The sequence below is a fragment of the Sclerotinia sclerotiorum genome, genomic scaffold, assembly GCF_000146945.2.
Source record: "Sclerotinia sclerotiorum 1980 UF-70 scaffold_19 genomic scaffold, whole genome shotgun sequence".
Lineage (NCBI taxonomy): Eukaryota > Fungi > Ascomycota > Leotiomycetes > Helotiales > Sclerotiniaceae > Sclerotinia > Sclerotinia sclerotiorum.
Window position 1 is genome coordinate 21,499 of NW_001820817.1, and position 27,921 is coordinate 49,419.

Genomic DNA, 27,921 nt, shown 5'->3' on the forward strand with positions numbered 1-27,921 from the left:
ATTAATATTCCCTATATTCAACCTTGCTGCTGCCTCAGCGCCATACATACATGCAGCGAACGAGGCCATTACAATCTTCCTCATCCTCCTTTCACTTCATCTTACTTATACCCATTACCAACCCAACAACAATACTCCAATCATGGCGTCACAAATCCCCCAGAAGCTAAAGACAGCCGACTTAACAAGATTCATCGTCAAGGCAGCACAACTCGAAAATGCGAAGCCAGTCATATCATATTGGTGTACGCATCAAAAATCTTGTCGCATAATTTAAATCCTCATTCTAACATTCGCAGGTGAATTCTGGATTGTCAATCAGATCCTCGCGAAAGGACTACATAATGGAGATGCGGAAACGTTACAATACACAACTACTTTGATGGATAAACTCGAGACGGTATGAAAATGCTATGTCTACGAATTCATTAGACTGTAGTTAAATCATTGCAGATAAAATCCGAAAACCCAGATAATGATGCGATCATGGATGAAACTGCAGGTCAGGCATATGTCGAACAATTTGCCATGGAAATCTTCTCGAGGGCAGATCGGGCTGTTGAAGCAAACAAGGTTACAAAGTAATGAACTTCGAAGTACTGCTGTCATGGAGGAATATGCTCACGGACTCTAGACAAACTGCAGATACATTTCAAGCTGCAGCAACTTTCTTCGATCTTTTGAATATCTGGTCACCACCGGACCCGGAAACTCAGGCCAAAATCAAGTATGCGAAATGGAACGCTGTGCGGATCGTAAGGGCATTAAAAGAAGGGAAGGATCCTAATGAATCTAATCCCAAACCACAATCGGCTCCCAAGGATGACCTACCAACATTAGATCCGAACGATCCTGAGGTGCAGCAGCTTGGGGAACAGAAAGCAAAGCAACCTTCCGTGGAAGAGGTGCAAGATGAGCAAGATGGATTGGAAGCAAGGTTAGCAAGACAATCATCCTTAGATCGTTCTTTGCATCCTTCTGAACAAGTCTCTGCTCGTGCGTCCCCTACCAGCAAACCGGCTCCCTTTGAACCATACCCGCGTGATGGTTTTCCCTACACTGCAGTCCAAGATGAAAACATTTCGCCTCTTGAGCCATCCCCGAAAGGCAGAAATGGATCGGTAGGTGGGGGATATTTCCCGGAGGTTCCAACTTTTACATCAGAGCCTCGGGATTCAACCTTACCAACGGCTCCTGCTCCAGATAATGCATTCGATCTCGGACTCACAGATACATCTTCTCTTGGAGCTCCTGGCCAATCTACCGGAATGAAACCATCCTCTGATCTTCAATCGTTTCCACCTCCAACCTTACCTGGAGAACAACCATCGACTACTGCACCTCAAGACTTTTATCCTCGATCACCACCATATGCATCGCCCACCACCGACCAACCTACCTTCCAATCTGGATCTACCCAACACACAGCAGCAACTATCCCATCAGCGCCACAATCTCGCGGACAATTAAACACAGACGATGAAGCAATTGCCAAAGCACAAAAACATGCAAGATGGGCAATTTCGGCATTGAACTTTGAAGATGCGGAAACGGCAGTGAAAGAGTTAAGGGCTGCACTGCAAACTTTGGGCGCGCAATAATTTTTGAGGACAAGTGACACTTTGAAATTTGATGTAGTTGGGTTGATTGGGGGCAGTTTTACATATTATTTTGTAGTGCAGATACCCATTTATTTAGCGGTAAGTACTTTCCTTGATGGATGATATTGATTTTCTCTTCATGGTTCATTTGATTATGATATTGCATGTGTCATGTGTCATTCGAGGAGTAGTTCAAGCTTTTGGTGCAGTTTCCACATATCCGTCTCTCTGTCATTGATGTAGTCTCTACGTCCTTCGTGTCGAATATTATAACACGGATATCATTAGCTTCTAAACTTGCTTGATTTGAGTGCCGATAGTAGTCGTGACAACTGGCCTCGGTTTGGATTCCTTGATAACTTTTGTGGAGGCATCAGCCAGGATCAGTATAAGCGGTAAACGCTCGAAACAAATATAGATAACCTTTAATATTTTCTAAGTCTAAAATCTTTAATGAGACTCTACCCAGTGAGTTTACTGCCCTTGCGCTGGACACAATACTCTTCAACTCACGTTTACCAACCATGAAGCTCAAACTATCTAGATTCTCCGACCATTTGTGGCACGGCTTTATCCACTTCCTATGTGCCAATCGCCTCGAGTTTTTTGTAGGAAGTTCATGAAAAAACCGAGGCCACAAAGGTGATTATCTAAAAATAAGGAGAGTTTTGTCAAGCCTGGCACACCGTAATCATGGGTAGGGCATTGCATTCAAATATAATTTATATAGCTGTAATCGTTGTAGATATCAAAAACAAATTAGCTTCGACTTTTGTAGGTGAGAGTAATCCTTCAGAGCGCCACGCACTATGTATAATCCTCCGTGAATTTTATGTAGGGAGCTGACCACGTAAGAGGCTTCCGTCGAAAGATCTCTTTCCCGGAGGTACTAAAGATACAGCTCTGAGCTCTAAATGCCATGAGAGTGTGGTGAGTAGCATAGCTAGCATGCCCTCCTCGTTGTAGATACTACACGCAAGATAGGCAGCCCAGCAGTATACGCGGCGGAAATAGTGTCACGCACCATAACCAATTTATATTCCTGCTAACGAACTTTCATTCAGCCACCTTGAAACTCATGTGGTGGGCACGTTGGGGTTGAGTTCTCGCACCACCTTAAATTAAGATTTGAATGTAAAACTCTTGAGACCGACCAATTGCATATTCATTTGACCGTTCGGGCACCGCACCAAAAGGTCGGTTTCAAAGTTTGTGCTTTCAGCGAAATCTCCACCCAGTGACCCAATGGATACCTACAAGTAAGGGAAACCTAATCGTCGGGAGAGCATATCTGACTGACTTGCTCTCTGTTTTAACAGAAGGCAGCATGATTCACGTCTTTTGTTCATTCGGAGAGCACTTGCTGGTAGTGTTTTCTGTCTCTTACGAGGCCAGATTACTCCTTTCACCAAGAGCTAACCATAAATTTGAACGAGTCTCCTTTTGAACCAATGTTCCTAGACGGTCCATAAAGCCTTTCCATTCATTTACATCTTCTGCCTCCCCAGATGAGTTGATGAGAAGAGAATCGGAGCGCTTGTTCTTTAATGGAATACACATTTCTGCCATGAAATTTTACTGACTGCTCCACGTGAGCAGGCCGGTTCGTTCCGCCGATGCGATACTGATATATCTGTATATTTCCATCCGTTCGTCATCGCATAAATTGCTAATAATTAGTAATCGCTAATTAAGTTCTGATATGAAACTAACATTTGCTATGTTGGTCTGGTCCGACATTTCGATATCAATCTGTTGATCTATCCACCCTATGTCATGTATTACAAACTTTCCTCCGCTTGCTTTCCAGCTTTTGATCGTCGGTATTGGGGCTCAGCTCCTCAAGTGCTTTGCGTTTCTTCGAGGTAGAACCCTCAGAAGAAGGTTTCGGGTACGTGTTAAGGTCATTGGAAGCAGATTGCATAGCTTGAAAGAATATAGCAGCTTCGTCGATCGATAGCATCTTTTGCTCAATGCGGAGGCTAGCATCATGGAATTTGTAAGGCTCCTCGAACTTCTGCAAGTATGCGGTTGAAATGTCGGCCGTGTATTGTACAATGTGCGATACTACTTTTCGCTTTCTGGCTTGTGGTGACGTGGGTGTTGTAGTGCTTGATGGAGGAGCACTGGCTATCACTATTGATTCATGCACAGGGGCAAAAAGAGTGACCTATTGTAATTAATTAGCGCTGTACATTATTCAGAGAGCGGCGGCATACCCGGTGCGATGTTGGTCCCTGCGGAATGAATCTCCTTCTCCGTTGGGCCAGAGCGATCAGAATAGCGATGTAAATGGGGTCAACTGGAAGCTTTTGTTTGCGGATGGGCTCAGCCCAAATAAACGACCATGGTTTCTTTTTAGATTTGTACCAACTCCGTCGTGCATCACATGTGCACTTTTGGTCAGTGTACGCCCAGATTGGAAGTCTTGAATCAAGCTCAGACGTAGGTCGAGGCCAGGCGACCAGAACGTCATGGAGTTTAGCGATGGCCTGGTTCTCATACATGAAATGCAGTCTTTTCCATTCCAGGTGCAGGTTCTGTACTCTTGCCATACCGATCACTAGGCTTCGAGTCGCCTTGTCTCTTCTTACCAAGTGACAGCCATTTACATTCCATAATGCTCCGCTTATTATTCTGCTCTCAGCGACCTGTGATTTAATGTCTTCCGCTACCGGCTCTTCTACACTAGCAGATATAACAAGTTCGACGTGAAGAGCGCGGTAATGGTCGGTGGTCCAATCAAAGGGATGAACAAAGAGTCGAGTGGTGCAGTTTTCGAGTAGTACGGCGCGTATAGAGCCAGGTGCTGGGGAGGGGCGCACTGGAGGAGGACGCTGGCTATGACTCGAGCTGCCTGGGGCTCGAGACAATTTCGGTTTATCATTGCCTGTAGTTTCCATGGCGAATTCGATATGACGTTGGTGTTGTTGACGTTGTTTGGTATTTTGTGGTATTTTGTAGTGCTGTGTTTGTGTTTGTGTTGTGTTAGTATTTTGTAGTGTTGCTTTTCCAGCATTTGTTTTCATGCTAGAGAATGAATGTTCCTAGGTATCTGATCATTCACCTGGCAACTGAAGCTGTGCCACCTCCATTAGGCTCAATGTGGCAAGGACGATTATGGGTCTGTCTATATAAGATAACCCCTCTTTATATACACCTACAAATGCTATCCTATGCCATTGCTTTGTTCAGAGAGCAACAGTGGGTGCAGAAATTCCGTAAGCACTTTTTGTTACGAGGTTTGCCGTCTAGATCACGTGGAAGTACTCTAGGCTCTCGAGATAGTTTATTACTAGGCATCAAGCAGGGACTTAAGTAATAACAATAATGATATATAATTCGTAATTAATAGTAGAGTATACTATATAATTGATTTTGAATATGAAGCTTTATATAAAGGAAATCTATCTTGATTATATAGACCTTTGTAGCATGTATCCCAGTGCTCCCAGTTGTCCCAGTGCTACTGGGACTGCTGAGCCCACTGGGATCCTCATATCATATAATGCTGAGTATGTGATGTTCGGTATGTGAAATCCGACGTAACAAACATCTTGAAATTAAAATTAACGATTTTTTTGATTATTTAATATTGTAAATATTAAAAAATCCAAAAAAAAATAAAATTTAAATAAATAATTGTCACGACTCATTAATTCACGTGACCTCGAGGACCTTTTGGACCTTAGGGTCCCAGAGGTCCTCAAAAGATGATATAGGGTATATAAACATTCATTTAGTCTCGTAGTTAAGGAGCTTCGTGCTCAACTTAGTTATCAATTAGTTTACCTACATTCTACTTGATCTAGTAACGACTTCACTTCCAAGTGAAGACCAGTGATAAAGCCTTAACCCACAACTATCAACCAGACGAAACCTTAGGCAGCCGCTGCCTCCAGTACAGTATCGTTACAATAATCTTCTGGATTAAGAATTTTATTCGATGTAGTATATTTAGTTTTTGAATGTATTGTTATTATTTTTTTGTCATTTATCTCAATATACAGATAAAAAGTACTTATAGAATCTCTGCACCCACTGTTGGAGGCATAATATCAATACGGTGTATGGCAGCCTTGCAACTGAATAAAACAACCAACCAACCCTTCTTACAATGCAGAATATAGCAGCCTAACAGTTATATCAAATAGCCAATCAATCCTCCTCACACCTTGCAACAATAATGTAATTGCCATATATACTCGAGTATAACATGCATTTAAGTGTTACGACGGTATTCAGTTACGACTAAAAACCGTATCACATGACTAAACAAGGGGTCACGTGGTCTCACTCGTCCCACCGATTTAAATCGAGGGGAACGGTGGGACATACGGCACGAAGGTCTATATAATCAAGATGGATTTCCTTTGTATAGAGCTTCGTGCTCAAGATCAATCATTTAGTATACTCTACTATTAGTTACGAATTGCATATCATCATTGTCATTACCTTAAAGTCCCTACTTGACGCATAGTTATAAACCTAGCTCGAGAGCCTAGAGCACTTCCACGTGATCTAGACGGCAAACCTCGTAACATTAAGATGGCTCCTTCTCCCTCATCTCAAGAAGCTTATTGCTTATTGCTGATTTTGTCTTTCAGCATCACGCCATATCCTCTCATCTCCTCCCACCCCATCCCCCTCACCCATCACTATCCATCCACCATCCTTCTTTTGTTGTGCAGAGAAAGGATTTGTCTTTCCAGAACGCCCTACCCCTCTTACATTTAGGTGTTCTTTACTATCCCACGCTCAAACATTGCAATGAAGTGGCCTTCGAACAATCAGGAGTTTTCCCGTAGATTTCCTGGCGATCTATTAACGATCCATGATCTGTCAGACAAAGATAGGCACGCGAGTGGAAGTGCTTGGTCTGCAAGCCACCTTCAAAGATTCCGAGTCCTGGTAAGAGATCATATCGATAATGTTCCGATTCTCGAGAGATACAGAGAGAGAGCCGTTAAAGCCGTAGCAGATAACGAGGTTATGCTGAGATCACTTCAATTATTCTCCTATCAGCAGTTGCCAACCTTATCTCACGCAGAGCTACGCGTTGAACCGGGATTTGGTGCGTTTTACGAAGCTATTGCCGATGTCATTCGTCTTGGAGATGTTCATCCACAAGAGGTTCACCTTCGCCGCCCTCGCAGGCAGATCAAGGCTCCTGAACGACCGGGGTTCAGATCCGGTGAAGGCGAAGGCCTGTCATCTCCGCTAAGAGAGTCGACACCTCCTCCCGCGTCCGGTACAGATCCAACAACCCCTACACCCATTCGAAGAACCCTTCTAACTGGCTTCTCACCCCTCATCCCCTCAACATCGACATCCAATCTCTGTATTCGTCGTCACCTTCTGTGACAGTCTCCGCTTCATACGCACCAAGCCAACCGGAACTCGACTTTGAGGAGCAGCGTGAAAGAAAGAAAAACGAAGTCGTATCTGCTAATATGGCGGCACAATTTATTTCAACGGTAGTCAATATTTACTCCATGCAGATACACCGAAAAGTTAGTACGGAGTTCTAGAGCTGTCCGACCACGTTTATTCTGTCATCATCCACATTCAAGTATTATATAACTTATTAAACTAATGATTTACTAATTTAATATTTTTAAAAGTTAGTAATACCCATCATCGACCTATGTTCAAGACAATAGAATCATGAATACATTTTAAAAGTGGCTGGAAATAGACTCTGGCAAGTATACTACTAGACTTAGAAACGAAGATCACAACAATTTTATCAGCAATATTTTCATTATCATTATCTCGAACTGAGTTTCGTAGCACATAAATTCTTTCCCCGGCTTTTCATATCCATTAACCATAGCATCATCCCTGTAGTTACTCCAAAGCAAAACATCTATCCACACTATCCGCATTGTTGCCCCACCAGTTTGGCATAGTGACGATCTTGCCTGCTCCAAAGAATAAGAAAATCAACAACATATTCAAATTGAATCCTGCATCAAAGGCGGCGGCAAGTACATAGTTGTATCTCGCCCAGAGCTCATACCTATACCTATAGGCCCAATAAGAGACAATGAAACCACCAATGATGGAAGAAGAATATCCGGTAGATATGTTCCCATAGAAATTGGAAAGACCAGAAAAGAAAATAGTGGTGTTGAATAGGTGAAACTTGGCTTTGGGGAAGCGGCGATGGAGAAGATATATGATAGCTGGAGCAACGGCACCGACGAGGAATCCGTATGGAAGGGGTTTAAAAATAGGTAACTCGAAAAGGCGACGGGGTCCAATGAGAACATATTGTGTGCTAGTAGTCAAGGTACTAGCAAGACCTTGACCCGTCCATTGATGTGTTGGGTCTGTTTCCGCACCGCTCAAATAAGCCGCTTTGGTATTAAGGACCCATCTTACAACACCATAATTGATTGGGATACCGATGAAACATCCAAAAACCTGCGCAAAGAAGGTGTCTCGAGGAGGAATATGCATATAATGGCCAATTTTCTGATCTTGCAGCATAAGTTGTGCACGATACCATGCGTCACCCGCGAGGGATGAATAGACTGATGCACCAGTGGGATTCTTATGTCCATCGACCGTATTCACCATCAATCCGTACAGCAATTCATTGAATGTACCAATTGGGAGTTGGAAATTGGATAAGGCGTATAACCAACCAAGCGGGATGACAACCACAACACCAGTGAGAACGGCAATGAAGTATGTCCACAGGGGAATAAAGAGGTGACCAGTGCCAAGGATGGCCATCATGACAATAAAGGTGACAAGGAAGAGGATTAAAGACCACCACCACGGAACTTCTTTGTAAGAACGTTGGAGGACATTTAGTTGATCTCCATATTGGTGATTGATAGTCTCTCCTTCAACTTTATTCTTACGTCGAGCATTCAGTTTGCTAATGGTATCTTTAATTTGTGTGAAACCGAAGAAACAAATCCAACTAATTCCGGAAGTGTAAGCAGCATAATCGAAGAACATATTCCAAAGCTGTTGAGCGCCAACATAGATGGGCCCATATTCAGCATAGGCTGTTTCGTTGAATGTAGCTTGGGGAGTAATGAGCTCAGTGGTAGGATAACGAGTCCCATTTTCTGAAAGACTTTGTTAGTACTAGACAACGGGAAATACGTGGGAGGAAGTATCATACCCATGAACAGACGATTGGACATCAATTCGGGTTTCCAGGAGGACAGATTTCCCCACTTCGCAGCTGGAAGTAATATCCAGCAGTTTACTACAAATGCCAGGAAGATGATGACTTGAGTCCACCATGGAGTTACAAACAAGCTGTTGGAGTTACTTAAACTCGCAATACTTGACCAATCGAGTGTGAGGTTTAGAAAACCCATTCCTCCCAAACCTGACCCCATAAAATTTGCAACTTTGTTCTCTGGGGCAACCCAACAGAGAAATGCCAAGGACCCAAGCATTGGAAACACAAATTCTGGTAGAAACTGCCACAAGGTGATACCTGCGAGAACACCGAAGAACACTCTCATCTGTTTCTTGGACACACGGGATGGATGCTGTCTCTGCTTCCTTTGGGTTTCAAAAAGAGCAGTCTGACAGAGTCTGTTTGAATCGGGGAATTAGCGAAGGTCATTCTTAGACTTTCGCACTACACTTAATCCCAAAAGCTGAGTTGAGATACGGGTGGTGCCGAAAAAGTAGCATTGCAGGGGATATAAAGTTTTGGACTTACGCTTGATACCACGGGTACATTGGGTCATAGAGCAAGAATTGTCTAGCAATAGCTGCAAAGGAGTATCCAATGTATACTACACTCCACATGAAGAATATGGCAATGGCTGGATGAATGGTCACCCCAAAGTAGAGCTCAGCAATGGAGACCGGCGTGTATGCTAAATTGTAAGTGGCGCCAGATGCTGCAGAAATGGTAACCAATACATGTTCTTTCGTTCCCCATGGACCTGGATTTAAACTAAAACTTCTTCCGAACGGTAAATGTATGGTCTTAGCTGGAAGAATCTTCGCTAGCCAAGCACCGACATAGTTGGAGCAAATTTGGACGAAAAAGACGGAATATGGAGCGGATGTCGTGCGGAATGAGCTCATCTGTGATAAGAAAGCTCCTGGTGCAACAAATATAAGTGTCAAAAGGAAGTAACGGAAGGTGATTGTCGGCTCGGTGGGATCATCCTCGAGACTGACAATTCGACGAACTTGCCAAGGGATATCTTTAAGAAGGGGGTCATCATCACCAAATTTCCCTGATGTTGGTGTCGCTTTTTCAATGTCCAGAGGGGATGTCTCAACAATAGGTGTAGAATCTTTGATGTTTGTCTCGGGACTAATCTTCTCAGTTGAATTGCCAGTTTCTTCGATGGACTTGCTGATTTCGTCGGTACCGGTGACACTCGATGCTATCCCATCCTTCTCATGATCGGAGGATGCGGGGGTAATACTACCCTCCTGTTGCCGAGAGAAGAGTCGGCTTCTCAAGGATGATAGAATCATTTCTCCAAGAAGGAAATCTGGCACGAAGATGGATACCAAGAGAATGAACGCAAATTAGAGGAATGCCATGGCAAAGCTACACCGTATATACATACACAAGAAAAGGAAAAACTCTCATGCCGGGACTAAGCATCCTCGAAATGAAAAAAAAACGAGTCATCGGGATTGCACCATTCTCTTGCCTTATCGCACATGCAAAATGTTAGATTACAAAACGAACATCTTTTCGATTTGTGGAAACAGCCGTGCCAACGTTTCCTAGTTCTACCTTTAGTCCCTTGAAATGTGGACAGAGCAGCAGAATTTCACTAGGGCAGGGGAGTTATTTAGGAAGTGATCGGGATTCGGGAGTGATCACTGACCAGTGAAAACTGGTCAGGACTCAGGATCCATGATGAGAATCCCATGATGTCCAACTCACTCACTCATTTAGCCATTGTTGTTGATTTCGATGTTGACGTTGATTTTGGTTTTGAGAATTCTCACAGCGGGTAACGAGATGAATGTGAATGAATGATTTGATTTTGATTTACTTTAATTTATCTGTTGGCCTTTGTCCAATACCATACTGTACTTCCACCTAGTGTTATAAGAACTCTACCCATTCACCGTGCACAGTACTGTGTATTACTAAGAATAATTGGATATTTCGGACATCCGAATACTTCACAATCGGAAAAGAAGTTCCTATTTGAGGTGATTACGGATCACGATAGTATTTTCAAAATGATGTGCTTTTCCAGACTCCACAATATTTGAAAAATTTGAATATCTTTTACCAACTGCGAGTAATTACCAAAAATTGGAAAAGACTGCGTGCTTTTGAAAGATGCAAAAAGACATATCGGTAGACCAGAAAGTTGTTTGAACTTCAATAGCGGATTGTCATTGGAGTTTGATCAATCGTCTGCCCGTCAATTGTACTGGTGACTGAGAATGTTCAAGAAGATTCAAGAGGAGCGAAGTGGGGGTAATCGACCAACTACCGGAGTCGTTATTCTTAGAAAGTAAAATAAAGCAAAGTAAGGTCAGACCTAAAGACTGTGAGATATAATTTAAAGAATGAATCATCTTTAATATGGAATTTATATTTATAAATAAAATAAAATTTATAAATACTTAATAAAAATTAATTCAGAAAATTAATTTGATTATAAAAAAATATTCAATCAGATTAAAACAATTTTGAAAATTTAATTAAATTTTAATAAAATTATACAAATACAAAAATACTAAAATAGAAAAATCTAATCAAAACTTTCATTTTTTAAATATGATTTTAATCGAAATTATAAAATTGTATATTTACTTATAGATCTGTTTTTAGGCCAGTGTTACTGTTACGTGACGGTTGTTATCCCACTAGTGGCTCACGTGCACTAGCCCTGTATATAAAGACCTTCTTACTTAGAATCTTCTTAGTTCTTTAGTTTTAGATTCTAAGTGATTGAATTGACTCCGTTTACGACTTTTCCGTCACAGTTACGAGGTTTGCCGTCTAGATCACGTGGAAATGCTCTAGGCTCTCGAGGTGGTTTATAACTAAGTGTTACGTCGGATAGTAACATAGGTCACGTTCTTGATCATATGATCAAGAAACCGACAAATCGAGATCGGTTTTGCGGTAATCGAATTGTCGGGTTTGTAACCATCGGTTTTTAACGAGGTACGAAGGTCTATATAATCAAGATGGATTTCCTTTGTATAGAGTTTTGTACTTAAGATCAATCATTTAGTATACTCTATTATTAGTTACGAATTACATTATTGTCATTATTTTAAGTCCCTACTTGATGCTTAGTTATAAACCACCTCGAGAGCTTAGAGCACTTCCACATGATCTAGACGGCAAGCCTCGTAACACTAGGCATCAAGCAAGGGCTTAAGTAATGACAATAATAATATATAATTCGTAACTAATAGTAGAGTATACTAAATGATTAATTTTGAGCATAAAGCTCTATATAAAGGAAATCCATCTTGATTATATAGACCTTCGTGGTATACATTCTAGTGCTCCCAATTGTCCCAATGCTACCGGGACTACTGAGCCCACTGGGATCCTCATATTACATGATGTTGGGCACGTGATGTTCGGTATGTGAAGTCCGACGTAACAGCCAGCAAACTTGTAATTCGAGAGGCAAATCACAAAATCCTTTAAACGGGCTCTAGAAGAACATCATGAGGAATCCAATAGCCTAACTTAATCCTGTTAACCATCCCGAATTTAGGGCTGACACGCCACAAGGTATTTTGAACTTCCCCTTTCAACTCGAATTTGACCGTTTTAGATGCTTTTAGCATTCCGTCTTGGCTGTTGCGATTTATCTTTATCTTTTACTTATCTGGCAGTAGAACAATTCACAACTGAAATGTCACGGGATCATTTCTTCGTTATCCGGCCCAGAACAAAAGATTAAGGTTATTTATTTATTGGTGAGAGAATACTCTTACATTTCGATATTCTTAACTATGTACAATTTCCACACTGGCGTTCTCATCTCAAGGCTTTTTTATGCTGAAAGGGTATTGCTTGACAAAGTTCCAAATCCACTGGGAAAGACATAAGTCCCACTAGCAATATCTTTTGCAATCGTCGCATTTGGTGTTGTATAAGTCTTAATGTCGAAGCCCAAAGCACTGCCCACGGATTTACCGATCAACTCGCTGACCATATTTCCAAACAATACACTCGCCGCTTCATTCATATGTGTGAAATCCGTGGGTGTTAGGTTATACGTCTCGGCGTTAGTCGCACCGATATCATTAATGTAGTCCGTAGAGGCGCGGTTAAGATCTATGTAGAATGCACCGATAGATTGGGCAACTGCAATGGTAGCGTTTGCTTGGACGGCGAGATCTTGGGCGACACCACCACCCGAACTACTGAACTTTCGGCGACTGATAGGAGTGACAAGAATCTAGATGCCAAAAGTTAGAGAAGTTGGAGATTTATCTACATTACTTCAAAAGGCTCCCCCTCCATTATCTGATCGTCAATGGATAAATTTTCGGCCTTGCGATCCAAAAATGATGGAGGTATTTGAATGCTATCCACGAAGATGATAGGTGAAGAGATCACGGCTTACCGGCGTCGCTCCAGCAGCTACGACATCTTCCGCCATGTTCTGCAGGTTGGTCTTGTATTCCGCGACTGAGATATTTGCTTTTGCCTTCTGGTCATTGTGTCCGAACTATTTCACCTGTCAACTACGTTTCACCACCTTTTTTCTTTGTTGGATGCCACTTACTTGTATAGTCACGAAAGTTGTATAAGCCGACTTATACTTCGCTACAGATGCCAGCACATTTGCCCAATCACCACCATTTACGAAGCTCACAGTCGTTGCACCGTTGTGTCCATAATTTATGCCACCGGCTCCGTTTTGAAGAGTAGATATGAAGCCATTACCCCAACCACCGCCTGTTTTAGCGGCATTTTGGATGGCCGTTGTGGAATCACCTGCGAGGAGAAATGCTGGTGGGCCTGCACCGTAGATGGGAGAAGCGAAGATTGTGGAAGCTAGGCCAGCTAAAAGGAGTTTGAAGTTTTGAACCATTTTGAAGAGTAATAAGAAAGCGAAGTAATTGAGAAACTATTCAAAACGGAGAGACTTCAAGCAGCTACTTATGGATGGGAATTCTGGAGAGGCAGAGCGGGTATCGAGGCGGTACCTTGAGACTACATATATTATAAAAGAAACTCTATCTGAATTAATACTCAGGAACATCTTCGGTGGAATGCCAACCGATTTCGAGATGCTTGGCTAGGCAATTTAAAGCATTTCCATGCAATCAACCACTGCTACAGCCTACCGCTACTTGACCGAAGACATCCATAATTTTTCCGCCCTTTTTTACCGCCTCTATGTCGAACCTCGATAGATCTGAAATCTCCAGTATAATTACCCCGCATTTGTAGATAGCCCCTCATGGCCACCCTCTCTTCTGCCACAAGAATGTTTCTTCACGCGGACGTAGATGATAACTAAGGCTTAGACCGTTTAAACTACCTGCCTACTAAGAATATTGATCCGATGCTCCATTTGAAATTCCACTAAATAACTTTAAATATATGTTACACCGCAAATCCTTGGCTAAGATAATTCAGGGGTCATGACCTCTGACACTGACAGAATTTCCTCGCTAGCCCCTGTGGACAACACTGTGTACAGTATGTAGGTTGCTAGCTGTTTTGCCACGACAATATCGGCCGATACATCCATCGCAAAGGCCCCTAAAGCTTCACTTCTTATGGCCATTTTATATCTCAGTCTGAACGATACTCAGCCTATCCTTTGCTTCCTTCTAACCCAAACCTCACTCTCTTCATTCTCCGCTCCAGGAATCGGTCGTAATTGAACCTCCCAGACTTTTAGCTTATAGCTCCCTCGGTCGCTTTTCCCATGAATCAAATCAAAGGACCAATCGTGCTTTGGACATTGTATTCCGACACTCAGCCGGATACCAAAATCTTCGATATCAAACGGCGTGCCTCGTGAAAGTGGAAATGATGAATGTGGACAACTCTATCATTTCTTTAGCAGCAATCCCATTGTCGCTTTTCCTTATCACTCACTTCCTAGCCCTCAGAGTGATCGTGCACAAAAAGAATGACTAGACTTACATGATCAACAGCATGGAACTTGCCTTGGTATTGAAAAACTATAACTTGGTCCTTGAGCCCAGCTGCCACGGCATCGTCAAGGTCGACTTCAACGGCTTGAGTACTATCAGTCAAAGGTACATTAAAAACTTTGCAACCTGGCGCGAAGGAGCCTTTGCATGGTAAGCGATTTGACAGGACCGTATCTCCGGAAGCCGTGATGTTGGGAAAGGAAGCTGTAAGGCCAGCAAGGAACCAAGCATCACCGGCTCGGGATGTACCGACAAAAGCGTTGAAGAATGGCATTGTCGGAGTGACTGGGCAGCAAAAATCTCCAAGGCTCGGTAATGATCCCACTAGTTCTAGTGGTTTAGCCTTGTGGTTTCTTGAAACTCGAGCCGATTCCTATTCTTCAGCCACACTGCCTTAAATGTAATCTTAGCACAATAATGTCGAAACTAATAAAGTTGATAAGATTGCTAGTCTTATCCTTATCATGGAAAGTATGCTAAGTAGGTATGTGTCACTGTCATATTAGGTAATCATCCCCAAGCAAGCCACAGTCTGTGGCATTTTCGAAATCTCCGGACACTTGCACTGTTACAGAGTAAAGTAAATGTATTGATGCTCCGTCGCCTAATACAGTATATATTCTCGGCTCGCCCAGAAAACGATTCTTTCACAAAAACCTACCCTCGCAGACTCCCTTTTTGTAATCTTCATATTTGCCTGCTTCAGCTGCTGCTGCTGCTGCTGCTTACATATTTTCATTAATTATCTAGTCTTTGGTGATTCTCTTACATTTCGATCAGAAAAGTGCTATTTGAATAGGTCCTCGTCACTTAGCACAAGGACGAACACCATCCTACGGTTTTATGCAATGAAAATCATCATAATGTGAATGACTTCGATATGATACTTCAATTCTGTTGGACACGATTGGGAAGTCATGGATTTTTAACTACAGGTTTGGCAATGGATTGCATTCTGCTTTACATCGCGTCTCTTTGCTGTAACTCGATGACTTGATTACTTTTTTCAATGGGCATATATAATTCTCCCAGCAAAGCATGACCGACGGCCGCATCTCAAGGCTATGTTTGCGAATTCCAAAACTTATTCTTTATTCTTCTTCGTGGATATTGCCTTTTTCCTTACGCTTACCATGATTATTTGATAATATGCTACTTTCTATACACTGCCGGCAGTGGTAACAGAGAAATTATGATTAGATCGATATCAAAGAAGTTCAGTGTGTGTAAGGTTAGAAGCTCAATTATTGATGTATCGACTCTCGGATTAAATCATTACTACTTGTGAGTAATAAAGTGTATGAACAAGAGCTGGAATTTTGTTGGCATTATTTCCTGTAGCCAAATCGGGGGAAATCTGACTCTCATCATCGTTCGGATGTTTTATTGAGGCAAGATCTTGGGGTTCGGGAAGGGTTGATCCTTCCATGCAACGTTCTTTCGTGCACCATTCCTTCTGTTGGTAATATAATCTTAAGTCTTAATCTGTACTTTTGACGTCTTTTGACATCTTTTGAGTTTTGACAGATTGTGCCGTTGGGATTTCCGGGACCGACGACCGACAACTTTTATGTCTTTGCGATCCATGTCGGGGTTCAATCTCCCACCCTTCTCCATAACTCATGGGTCGAGTTTAAGTCATTAGAGATTTCATGTTCATGGCATGATGTGTTTCATTTTTTGATCTTCAAGCTTTTTCAACTTGATCGAGTTGTCTTTACTCCAGTCACAAGTTGAGTACCTAGTTGAGACAATCCGCTATGATCCAAGACAATTATATTTGATGCTCAGATCTAATCAATGATAGGATATACTATTGCTTCTTTAGTTAACTTTTTAATAACAATGAAAAAGAAAGAAAAAGAAAGAAAGGAAGAAAGAAGCAATAATGGGAGGTTTGTCTCAAGTTCATCTCGTCTCCTCCTTTCACATCGGTAAAGTTAGCTCAGGTACCATAATCAGTACAGTACCTCGTACAGTACAGTACCGGTATTACAATCCTTCCGAAGACAGGGGTAATTAAGGAGATTTTCTTTTCTTGACTTTTCCGTTATCACTGTCGCCGGTATTAATCCGATAATTATCACTTCGTTACAACGGCAGTCCCACGAACCACAGAAACGTCTATTAAACTTTTCATGTGGTTCAGCTACTCGTGAATAGTGGTGCGAGAGCAAGGACTAACAAGACCAGATCTCAGAAATTCTATCTATTCTCTATAAAGGTCTACAGATCTCCAAAAATTCAAGATAACTCAATCTCATCGTCGTTCCATTCTGACATGATTATGAGTGGAGTGCTAGGTCCACTGAACGCGACCGCTTGGGTACCTCAACGCTCAACGGGGGTCCCATCGCGTGGCTTAGCTTGGCTTTATCTCACGAAAATATGCATCATGATCCACCCATAGACGTCATTTAGCCATCTTCAAGCAGTCGGATACACTTTTCATTATGATTCTCTGTGATCTTGCGTCGCAGAGAAGCAAGATAACGAACGAAGCTTTCCTCTAGAGTTTCGAAGATCTGCGAATATTTACCATGTCTGGTGAAAATAGCGGATCCCTCATTCCGATCTCACTAAAATAGGTACTGGTGTTATCAATTAAGGAATGGTTATCTGTGCTTCTATCCCCATATAATATCGAAGAATACCCGCAAGCTCTCAGTAAATGAGTCGCCGGGGATCATATTTGGCAGTGCCGGAAGTGCACAAAGTGCATACAGATGCGGGAAAAAAGTGTTTTTTCCGCCGGCTCCTGACGAACGTCTGGTCTGGTCATCTTTCCGGATGAACTGCAAGGCTGATCGATTCATCGTCGTTTTCTCTCATGAATCACTACATCACTAGTTGACTTTCATTCCTTCATGTGAATCAGCCGAAATGGTGACAGAAGCTCCGGAGAAACAAAATGAAATCCTCATCACCACATTGATCTTCTTCATAATTGCCTGTGTGGCCGTCGCGTTACGATGTTATGTTCGAACAAAGTTGTTGAAAGCGTTTGGTCCTGATGATGCACTTGCAGTTTGCTCTTTGGTAGAATCAATCTCATATGGCATTAGACCGAGGGCGTATACTGACATTTCTAGCTTTTCCTTTGCGGCGGCGTTGTTTTGACCATCTTAGGAATCAACTCGGGCTTTGGAAAACATGTCGACAATATGACACCGGAGGAGTCGGCGCGCGGATTGAGAGTATGCTACTCCTTATGAGATCGTATCTATAAACGGTTCTTCTGACATCTTCGTCTAGTACTGGTGCCTCTCAGAGATTATATACCCTCCTACGATAGCTCTCATCAAGTCATCCATCGCTTTTTACCTCATCCGCATCGCCGTTAATCCTATTCATAAATACACCATTTATATCTCCATGTCACTATTTCTCGCATACACCTTGGGCTTTTTCGCCTTCTTATTACTTCAATGCAGGCCAATTTCATTTTACTGGAGGAGATTTGAAGGAGCAACAGATGGGCAATGTCTGCATCCTTCCACGATAGCAGCCGTGGCATATGGTCATGCGGCATTAAGCGTCTTGACGGATCTAACGCTGGGGATAATTCCTGCCTTCATTGTGGCAGATCTCCAAATTACGGCAAGGACAAAAACTGCGGTTGCATTGACCCTAGCATTGGGTTCCATGTAAGTAATTCTGTTCATTGATCCAATCGTCACAGGTTGGATAGAAATACTGACGGATTATCAGTGCAAGCGTATGTACTCTCACGAGGATTGCTTACATCAAAAGTCTCATGACTGCCACTGATTACCTCTACTCAATAGCGTATGTTGCTTTAAAGCTTCCATTTTCACACCCATAAATCCACATATTAATCTCATACCAGTAATATTATTATTCTGACCATCGTCGAAGCGGCGGTCGGACTCATAGCATCCTGTTTAGCGACACTCAAACCGCTCGTCCGCTCATTCCTCGACTGGTCCGAAAAATCAATGGCATCGTCTGGCGCTTTTCACAACCGCATGATTGACGGGCTAAGCGCGCGACGAACGAGAGTAGATGATACGGAACTAAATTTGAGACCTGATCTCAAGATCGTCGGATTCACCACGACGATAATATCGAGTAATGGACGAGATTCACCACCTTTGCATGCGAGCATTAATCAGACAATTGATGTCAAAAGCGAATCGTGGCATAGTAATCTTACGAGTCCATGTGGAAGTCTAGGCTCTCGCGGGCGTCTGGGAAGTGTGAATGGGACGGGAAGTGTAAATGGGACCATGGAAGCAGCAGAGCCGGCTTACCACATAAAGTAAAGGGACATTCGATGTTTATGATACCCATTGCAACATAATGTATTTATTTAATGGAAAATTACGGCTTTTAAGGACTGATGCGAGGAGAGTTCTGCCCTTTGGGCTCTTCGTTCATTTCTGGGCCAGTGGCCACACAGTTGAGCGTATGGTTAACAAATTCGGCAGCGGCATTATGCGTCGCATTGAAAAATCTTGAGAAGGTATTTTGGTATTATTTGGGACATTCGGATTACATTTGCACTTGTCATATCAAGTTGCAATTCGTTGATGAAAGATGCATTTGGGTGTTTCTTGCACGGGATCTATGTCTTCTCAGGCGTTGTTTTCAAGCGCCGTATACCCCCATCGACTAGCTCCTCGACATGAAGGGTAGTATAATCTCTTCTAGTTTGAGGGGTACGTTATTATAGATAGCAGGGTTATGCGTTCTGATGGTTCTGGATGGGAATTAAAAGAGTACTCCCGTATTATATTTCTACGGAATAGAGTCAATATTTCATGACAAATTGACGGCTACAAAGTATATCCACGGGATTTAGTACGCGAGGTTAATGCGAGGCTCAACTACATATCGTTAGTAGAAAAGAAAAATTTAATACAATAATCATATGATTTAAGGTAAATTACATTATACCATGAAAAGTGAAACAAATTACCCTCACGCCACAAAATAAGATTAATTCTTGTTGTATAAAAGTAACATGGAATACATCCTTAATAAATATCTTAGATCTATAATAAAATTTAGAATAAAGTCTACCTCATACGAGTAATTTTTTGAACTTTTGATGGCACAAGAGCAATTTGCCGCATGATTAAATAAGACTTCTATAATTTTGATTCCCCTTACAGTCGGGGATAACCATAATTTCAAACGACTTTATAGGATGATCATGAGATCTTACATTATACTCCGCACCTATGGGTATTATCGAATCATCTTGACAAGATCAGCCAGTAGTCCGAGCTGCTGGCTTTCTATAACCTGGCCAATTTATTATTCCGTCATCTACTTCCTCCATTTAGGTAGATAGCTAAACTTGACACACCAAGGAACATTACGTGGAAATACTCGTGATTCGATGAGAGGTTGGAACGTCTTTCCTTCACATGAGAAGAGTTAATCTTTAAATACTTATATCTTGTCTTAGCTCTAGATTCCGCGCCTTTACATTACGGTCTCTAGCAGATTCGAGTATGAATCACAAGCTTGGATAGACACTGGACCTGCGCTTACAATAGTACACCCGAGTCTCAGTTCATGATTACCTTCAGGTATCATTAATTTATCCTTAACTCATACTAAAATTACACCTCGTTTGACTATATACCGTGTCTGAAATCCACCCGCAAGCGACACCAACTCCAAACTGCTTCCTGCACCTACTTTCAAAGATCCACAGTTGCACGTCATGGGCCCGGCGAGCTTAAATCTATATCATTCCCCTGGGTGTCCTAGCTGCTCTCATTTGCCTCAAGATATCAACAACTTTCCTGCTCAAGGCAGGAATTAACATAAAAAAAGCATCAACACTGCACAAACAAAACTAATCAATACCACCATTGGATCACCAATATCTCCTGCTCGTTCATCTCCACCTCGATTTGCCCCGACTCCGCCAAGCCCAGCCGTTGAAGTTGTTCTAATTATAGACTCGCTTGTTGTAACCGATTTTGTCTTCACAATTGAATGCGTATTCCGAGTTGAAGAACGAATCACAATTGTTGAAAGCACTGAAATCTCAATACTGGGTGGATTTGCTGGTGATGGAGGAATCGTTGTAGTTGAGGGTGGTGTCTTCACCTCGGGCGAAGTTATCGAATTCGATATGACCGTGGAAGAAAGACCCCCTCCTATTGTCAAAATATCCCCGACGCTTTCACAAATACCATCAAATATATTCACTGACGATACCAATCCCGCAAAAGCATTGGCACTTTGCGCATATCTCGAACAAGTCGCAACCGCGTTATCAAAAGTTTTTGGAACCCAGGACGTGACACTTGTATAACATAGGCATGAGGCTTGTTGCGTCGGATTTAAAGCAATGAAACCTGGAATGAGAGCGACGCAGAACTGCACTAAAGAAAAAGCGGTATAGCAAGCTGGGACCGCGCTGATGGGAATTGTTGGAAGAGAAGGTTTAGAAATAGTACTAGGAGAGGTAACGGGAGATTCGCCTGTCTTAATGTTCCCGATATTTCCACAAAAACCCTCCAAATTCACGAATGCTGGATAAGCATCCGGTACAGCGGTGCTTGCAAAATTGGCACAAGTCTGGACTGCTTTGTCGAAGACTGTTGGAATCCAAGTGGACAAAGAGTAACACAGACATGATGCCTGTGCAGATGGAAGGAGGGAAGTAAAGCCGGGGATGATCGATTCGCAGGCAAAAAGTGTAGAACTGACTAAAGCGCACCCAGGATTTTGCTGAAGGACTGCTGCTGGTGCGCTTGTCGTGGGATCATCGCGAAGTCGTACGCAGTTGGCTCGGTGGATATTTAGAAGTAGAGAAGGAAAGAGGATTAGCTTGAGCTTCATTGAGTACAGGTTCTGTGGTTGAAGGTTGATTATTTGGTGTTGCAAAATGACCGGATACAATGCAACGCGCTAGCAAAAGATCTAGAAACAAAAATAAAATCGAGGAAAAGTGGAACATCCAATTGTCTTTAAAAGTAATTGTGATTACCCTTGAGTAGAATCTAACAGCTGGGAGAGGATCAATATGATACTGTGCACTTGTTGGCCCAGGAACAATTCATTTTTCAACGATGAGACCACCTAAATTACCCAAAGAGAAGGCTGAATTGTTTGGAAAGAGACATCTTTCTGGGTATGAAAATGGGGCAAATTCCAAGGTCGGCTCCTTCCCTGCAGGAAATGACATTTTATTGTAGATAGTTGCCCAAAGAAGTTGCAACCTGGCAATATTCATTTGGCGTATGAAAGCTCTTTCCACATTGACCCGTCACTTTTGTGTATGTTGGGACTGAGCTGACCGTGCTAAATCACGAGTATCATTTACCAGTCGGTAGTAGAATAATATTCATATTTATATGGTCTCATGATATCCCTAACAATCAATATTCATTCATAGCAGTCATCTTTCTCTTCATCCCACGCACCTCTAAAATAAAATGAATATGTACATACACAATACCTAGACCCATAATGCCAACCCAGGCCAACCTTGGGACTTTCCAAGTCTCCAGTTCACCACCTTGATGCGACGCCGATTCCATGCCATAAAATCGAACTTGCGCCTAAAATTAGAGAATTTTTCCTACTGGAATAGGATGCTCATCTATCATCCCTCCCTCACACCCATTGTTCAAATGACTTCTTCTCCTGCGACACTGGTCAAGCTATCGACCTTCCTCATCACTCAGTTCTATAGAACTTTCTGTACAACAAATGCAAAAATAGATTAACGTTCAATCTCATCGCACCTTCAAACATATCCATGTACTGATGATTTGCAAATTGCGCGGCCAGCAAGGAGTCCATCGGAACTTGAGCCACAGCACCAGTAATGACAATGCTCCCTTTGCTACCTTCAATGGAAAAAACACCGACTTGATCACATGAAATTGTGAGATTGATCTTATCCCATTCACGTTCAGGATACCCTTTCCAAGCGACCAATACGCCTTTGTCCGACAGAGTTCTAGCCGAGTACTTGAAAGAGCCGAACTTGTATGTGCGACCAGTGCGCTCCAGCTCCTTTTCGTGGTTGTACTGTTTGGGAGAAAGGCATAAGGAAACGCTTTTTCCTGTTGAATCAAATCATTAGCATTACATCATTTACGTAGTTCGAAAAATCATACCCCTTTTTCTGCAAAGTCATCATAGCCTGTTCGATATAATTGTCGTAACTCTTTCTTTGAGACTCCAGCCACTCCGCTTTCTCGCCCAAATTTCCCAAGGTCATCCTAACACCTTCTAGTTCTCTCTGTCTCTGAACACGACGTCTGCTCTTGGTACGTATGTCAACAGCAATAGCATTTAGAATGTCCTGGTAGTAATTTTGTCTTGAGATTCTACCAAGTTGTTCGAGCCTCATGATGTTCTCCAGAGCCGTCCGCTTCAGTTCCCAATATGACATAGATTTAATATCCGTTAAAGTATTGGCATCAGAGTATGCGCCGCGAGTCTTGCTGTCTGCTGAGAACTCTTCTCGGAGTAAATCGTGCCACTTTTGGTCATCTTCTGGTGAGATCGGTCGTACCAAAATTTCCATGAGGTTCGGTCCAGATTGAACGCGGATTATGTACAGGATGCAGCGCTTGGTCTCCATAAAAAGTGCTTTTACTTCAGCTTCGGGGTCTTCCATGTCATGGAGTTTAGGGGTCAAAGTCATCTGAATTTCGGCTGAGGAAACACCTAACATCTCAGACTCATTGCTCTTTGCACTGCCAAGTTCTTGGATGATTTCTCGAAGCACATCATCGCGGTTTGGGCAGATTTGTGGAAGGTCGTCGCATATGAGATTGTGAATGGCGAATATATCGGCCATCTTGATGTAAAGAGTTGGTTTTGTACGAGCGTAGAGATCATTGAACTCATCGATATCGAATGTGCTTTCCGCATCCTGGACCGAGATTATGTTTGAAAAGATATCGGTGATTCGCTCAATGGCATCAGTGACGTAGGCATTCAATGGCTGTAAAAACATGTTCTCACCACCAAACAAACGTCCGGTGGAGATCTGGCCCAGAACTTTGGCAACCTCGCCTAGATTACGCTTCTGCAGCGGAGTAAGCTGTCTTTCCACTACGCCCATGGACTCAGGAGTGGTCAACGCTGGATACAAGTAAAACCTGAAAAGCCAGTTACCAACAAGCTGTAAGAGATTTCGTTGGGATTCGCGAGGGAATTGTTGACAAAGGCCGTCAAAGATTTGCTGGCAGATGAAGCGAACACCGTAAGGCATTCTGTGGAGGAGACTTTCCAAGGCAAGCATGAAAAGATCTGAAATTTCTCTCAAGTCTCGGAGATGATCAATAAACATGTCTCGTGTTTCGGGATCTTTGATTGCCTGGTCTCGAGGAATTTCCAGTGCTCTTTGACTTGGTCTACCAGTTCGGAGCTCTTCGTTGTTGATTGCGGAGCGGTAGATTTGCATTGGATCACTTTCAAGGTCGAGTGCGGGATCCTCAATGATATTTTCCATGATAAGAGGGCCTAGCAAATCGCGAAGGAACTTTCTGTCACGAGGGGAACGAGTGTAGTTGGCCAGAAGTTTTGTCCAAAAGAAATTGCCGCGGAGAAAGTCTTGAAGCGAGGCGAAGTGCTCAATCTCCTCTCTAGCAGAACGAGCAATTAGTTTGAGCAGATAGTACTCTTCACGGCGTTTTTGGGCATATCCAAACAACCCCATCATCAAGGTCTCGATCCGTTTGCAATCTTTCTCGGCAGTGCCCTGTTCACGAATTCTTTGGAAGAGCCTGGCAAGGTACTGAGGTTGAGTCTGTAAGTTAAAGAAGAGCTGTTGGTACAACTCGAGCTTCTTCCTCGAATTTTTGTTGAGCGCTTTCAAGTCAAATTGATTCCCCGATGCCATGGAGGTATTAACGAGGAGGTTTCCTGAGTGTCCTCCAAAATTTCGCTGATGCTTGACAACTTCATCTAGAGTAATTTTGTTCTTGACCAAAAGTGCAATTTTGATATCTAGCTGATCAATGTACTGCTCTGCCATCTCATTTTGTCGAACTTGCTGTACGACGGTCTTTCGCATTCGCTCGAATTCAATCTCTTCATTGAAGTCAAAGTCGCTATCATTAAGGAGATGGACGAAGTTCTTGACCGTGTTGACTGGCGGGTTCTTGCCAGTTGTCAAGCTCTTGTAAGCCTCTCCTTGTAAGCGGCCACGGACGAAGCTTTGAATTTTGACGACCTTTTCCATATTCTCCTTGAAGAAGCGCTGTTTCTCTAAAAATGCAGCTCGAACTAAAGAAGCTTTAGCCGCTGATTGTATCGCGACGATATCATCTTCTTCCGACTCCAATTCTCCCAGCACTCCCTCGATATCATTGCGAAGTAGCACAGCACGGGACAATGCTTGCAGTTGTATAATTTCTTCCTCGTTTGCCTGAAGATCATCCAAAATCATTTCGGTCTTTTGTCTTACCATGCCAGCTCTTACCATGGATTGAAGATCCGTAATTGCCGAAACTTCTGCAATGAGAGCGTCAAAATCATCCTCAACCGAGCGCCGAAGAAGCATGCCACGAATTAAACTTTGAAGTTCTAGTATTAATGGTTCCTCTTCGTCCAAGCCAGACAGAGTCTCGGTGACTTCGCGGCGAACAGCCCCAGCACGAAGGAAAGCTTGAAGTTTTGATATGCTTCCAGAGTGGCTTTTCAAAGCTTCTTGTGTATCAAATACCTCATTCCTTAGCGAACCTGCCCTCGCAATCGCCTGGAGTTTTTCCCAGATGGGTGTGCATGCATGCAATGCCTCTTGTTGTTCAAAAATCTGGTTTCTTGTCAGTAAGGCCCTGGCAAACCCTTGAATCGCTGTGATCGAAGATTCTTCGCGATAAAGGTCTTCCTGGTCTTCTGCAATGTTCTTCCTGAGAAGCATTCCCCTCATCGCAGCCTGCAAGTTTAATACGGGAGTTGAAACAGCTACAGATGATGTTTCGTTCTCTTGAGCTACCATCTTCTTTCTCACAAGCATGCCCTTCACTGCAGCTTGCAGGTCTGACAATGGGGCTGAGGCAGTGATGGATGATATCTCTTCTCCTTGCTTCATCATTTTCTTTCTCACAAGCATGCCCCTTACTGCAGCTTGCAGGTCCGACACTGGAGCTGATACGGTGATGGATGATATCTCTTCTCCTTGCTCCATCATTTTCTTTCTCACAAGCATACCTCTCACTGCAGCTTGCAGGTTCAATACTGGGGTTGACACAGTTACAGATTCGGTTTCCTTCTGTTGAGCCACCAGGAGTTTTCGAGCAAGAAAGCCACGAATGCTGGACTGGAAATCTTTGACAACAAATTCTGACTGCTGCAAAGCGGACCGCATCATGCCTACCTCGTCTCGGACTTGTTGTCCAACTTTCTTGGCCCTGAACAGGCTTTGGATCTTCTGAACGTCTTCTTCGTGGCTTTTCCAGAAGGTCTCCTGACTTGATTGTCTTTTTCTAACCAGAAATCCACGTGCATGGCGTTGTAAGTTCTCTGCAAATCTTTTCATATTCAAACGATACTCCACCACCTGCCGCGTAAAATCTCCGCGAATCATCGATTGAAGGTCGATGAGCCAATCTTCGGTATCCCAAAGCACCTGCATTGTCCTTCCTAGGTGCATTCGCATACAAGCTCCGCGTACTTGTGCCTGTAGTTCCACTATGATAGCCTCGTTTTCGCCAAGTTCTCGATCGATCCGTTCGTCCTCGGTTTCGACTGGTTCGGGTTCTGGTTCTGGTTCAGGGACTCCAAAATCCGCTCCCATGTTTCCAAAACTTGGCATGCTGATTCCTGCTTTATCCAAACCCTTTTGCATTTCTTCCAATTCGTGATCTTCAAATTCCAGCTGTCCAACGAGATTTCCGATTCGGAAGTCCACGATACCTTTCCTGAACAATAGCCAACTGAGAGCGTGAATACAATATATGACTTTGGGGATGTTCTTCTTCTCGTACAAATCGATGAGTTCGAATCGGAAAAGCTCAGGAAGCTGCACCTCGTCGAGAAATCGGAAGAATTGAGCAATGTTGTCCCAATGGCGAGCTTGTAGTTTGGGATTCCGGAAAATTCGTATGCGCCGCTCTGGATACAATGCTTCCACTACTTCTGCTAATGTCACACCGTCTCTCAAAGTTTGTTCTAGTTGCACAGTCGGGGGAATTTCTCGTTTCAGGATATCTTCAATCCACTCCTTTGCTTCTCCAATATGACAAAGATACTCATAAGCCTGTAAAAATTGTCGCTGCTTGTCCATCCAATTTCGTCCCTCCCAACCATATCCTCCCGTAGGTTTACTCAATGTACCATTTTTGTCCTTTGAGATGGCGCTACGCTGCAGTCTACGTCGTCCATGAAGCCCAGCTACCTCTTGTTCTGGCGACGTAATGGTAAAATCATCAGGAGTTGCAGTCTGCGCAAATTTCGAGAGGGTTCGAAGTTGACTCGTTGATGATCGTTCGAAACTCTGTAGCTCAGGTCGTGTGAGAGGTGTGTGTGGATGTAGTGGACCAAGCTTGGAGAGGGCTCCCCCTCCGATACTGATCGAGTCGGAACGGCTCAATAACATAGAATTGGGTCGAACTACAGGTGGGCGGCGCGTCGGACTGCGTGTTGGACTTATTGCTGGGCTGATTGGTGACTGGAGAGGAGACTCAAACAAAGTCAATTTGGATACATCGATGCTCTTTCCGCGGTTGTGTTGTTTAATGGGAGCCTTCTGCACGTCTACACTTTGCGTCCTAGAGTGTGGTTGAAAGTTATTCCTGATCATATCGACACTTTTCCCGCGATTGTGTTGAACTGGAGTTTTGTCTCGTTCTGGTGAAGTTTGACCTGGAGGTTGAGCAAGTGGTCGCAAAGATTTTCTAACATTCTTGTATGCGCTATCTGGACTCGATTCGATACTCCCCTTCCCACTACGATTCTCTGAAGAAGTATACATTCCGGTAGCTTCACTCAATCCTTTCCTGTGACTTCCGTATCCACTCGACGTCGTTGATGAAAGTGTACTTGTGCGACTTAATTCATAGACGCTAGAAGAATTGGAATAAGCACTGGATGCGGTCGACGCGTTTGAGGGTGCCCTTTTCGTCGTATTGGGATTAGCGGTAGTGGTAGAGTCAGATTGTGTTTGTCGTAATAAATGACGGTACGACATCACGGCAATGAGACGAAAAGTATTGATTGGAGGCGCACCAAAAGGGAGAGGAAAGGTAGGCGC

General features: G+C 43.1%; 10 protein-coding genes across 10 annotated transcripts; 3 read left to right on the forward strand and 7 right to left on the reverse strand.

The window, feature by feature from the left end:
• Window positions 1-142: 142 nt before the first annotated feature.
• On the forward strand, window positions 143-1,601 carry SS1G_12044 (hypothetical protein; the record flags this gene model as incomplete). The annotated part of the gene is made up of 4 exons (XM_001586965.1): window positions 143-245; window positions 300-400; window positions 454-581; window positions 635-1,601. 4 exons carry the CDS (start codon window positions 143-145, stop codon window positions 1,599-1,601), a joined length of 1,299 nt encoding a protein of 432 aa, XP_001587015.1.
• A 1,774-nt stretch (window positions 1,602-3,375) lies between these two features.
• On the reverse strand, window positions 3,376-4,504 carry SS1G_12045 (predicted protein; the record flags this gene model as incomplete). The annotated part of the gene is made up of 2 exons (XM_001586966.1): window positions 3,376-3,771; window positions 3,821-4,504. The coding sequence occupies 2 exons, from the start codon at window positions 4,502-4,504 to the stop codon at window positions 3,376-3,378; spliced, it is 1,080 nt and encodes a 359-aa protein (XP_001587016.1).
• Window positions 4,505-6,371: 1,867 nt separating this feature from the next.
• Window positions 6,372-6,965, forward strand: SS1G_12046 (predicted protein; the record flags this gene model as incomplete). The annotated part of the gene is made up of 1 exon (XM_001586967.1): window positions 6,372-6,965. The coding sequence occupies one exon, from the start codon at window positions 6,372-6,374 to the stop codon at window positions 6,963-6,965; it is 594 nt and encodes a 197-aa protein (XP_001587017.1).
• Window positions 6,966-7,451: 486 nt separating this feature from the next.
• On the reverse strand, window positions 7,452-10,076 carry SS1G_12047 (hypothetical protein; the record flags this gene model as incomplete). Its single annotated transcript, XM_001586968.1, has 3 exons — window positions 7,452-8,689; window positions 8,746-9,170; window positions 9,301-10,076. 3 exons carry the CDS (start codon window positions 10,074-10,076, stop codon window positions 7,452-7,454), a joined length of 2,439 nt encoding a protein of 812 aa, XP_001587018.1.
• Window positions 10,077-12,592: 2,516 nt separating this feature from the next.
• SS1G_12048 (hypothetical protein) lies at window positions 12,593-13,639 on the reverse strand (the record flags this gene model as incomplete). The annotated part of the gene is made up of 3 exons (XM_001586969.1): window positions 12,593-13,000; window positions 13,169-13,273; window positions 13,331-13,639. The coding sequence occupies 3 exons, from the start codon at window positions 13,637-13,639 to the stop codon at window positions 12,593-12,595; spliced, it is 822 nt and encodes a 273-aa protein (XP_001587019.1).
• Window positions 13,640-14,365: 726 nt separating this feature from the next.
• Window positions 14,366-14,991, reverse strand: SS1G_12049 (hypothetical protein; the record flags this gene model as incomplete). Its single annotated transcript, XM_001586970.1, has 2 exons — window positions 14,366-14,608; window positions 14,707-14,991. The coding sequence occupies 2 exons, from the start codon at window positions 14,989-14,991 to the stop codon at window positions 14,366-14,368; spliced, it is 528 nt and encodes a 175-aa protein (XP_001587020.1).
• A 993-nt stretch (window positions 14,992-15,984) lies between these two features.
• On the reverse strand, window positions 15,985-16,304 carry SS1G_12050 (predicted protein; the record flags this gene model as incomplete). The annotated part of the gene is made up of 2 exons (XM_001586971.1): window positions 15,985-16,173; window positions 16,209-16,304. 2 exons carry the CDS (start codon window positions 16,302-16,304, stop codon window positions 15,985-15,987), a joined length of 285 nt encoding a protein of 94 aa, XP_001587021.1.
• A 1,296-nt stretch (window positions 16,305-17,600) lies between these two features.
• Window positions 17,601-19,003, forward strand: SS1G_12051 (hypothetical protein; the record flags this gene model as incomplete). Its single annotated transcript, XM_001586972.1, has 5 exons — window positions 17,601-17,744; window positions 17,810-17,914; window positions 17,973-18,364; window positions 18,429-18,506; window positions 18,568-19,003. 5 exons carry the CDS (start codon window positions 17,601-17,603, stop codon window positions 19,001-19,003), a joined length of 1,155 nt encoding a protein of 384 aa, XP_001587022.1.
• Window positions 19,004-20,745: 1,742 nt separating this feature from the next.
• SS1G_12052 (predicted protein) lies at window positions 20,746-21,545 on the reverse strand (the record flags this gene model as incomplete). Its single annotated transcript, XM_001586973.1, has 2 exons — window positions 20,746-20,854; window positions 20,914-21,545. The coding sequence occupies 2 exons, from the start codon at window positions 21,543-21,545 to the stop codon at window positions 20,746-20,748; spliced, it is 741 nt and encodes a 246-aa protein (XP_001587023.1).
• Window positions 21,546-22,385: 840 nt separating this feature from the next.
• SS1G_12053 (hypothetical protein) lies at window positions 22,386-27,858 on the reverse strand (the record flags this gene model as incomplete). Its single annotated transcript, XM_001586974.1, has 2 exons — window positions 22,386-22,770; window positions 22,832-27,858. The coding sequence occupies 2 exons, from the start codon at window positions 27,856-27,858 to the stop codon at window positions 22,386-22,388; spliced, it is 5,412 nt and encodes a 1,803-aa protein (XP_001587024.1).
• Window positions 27,859-27,921: the final 63 nt, after the last annotated feature.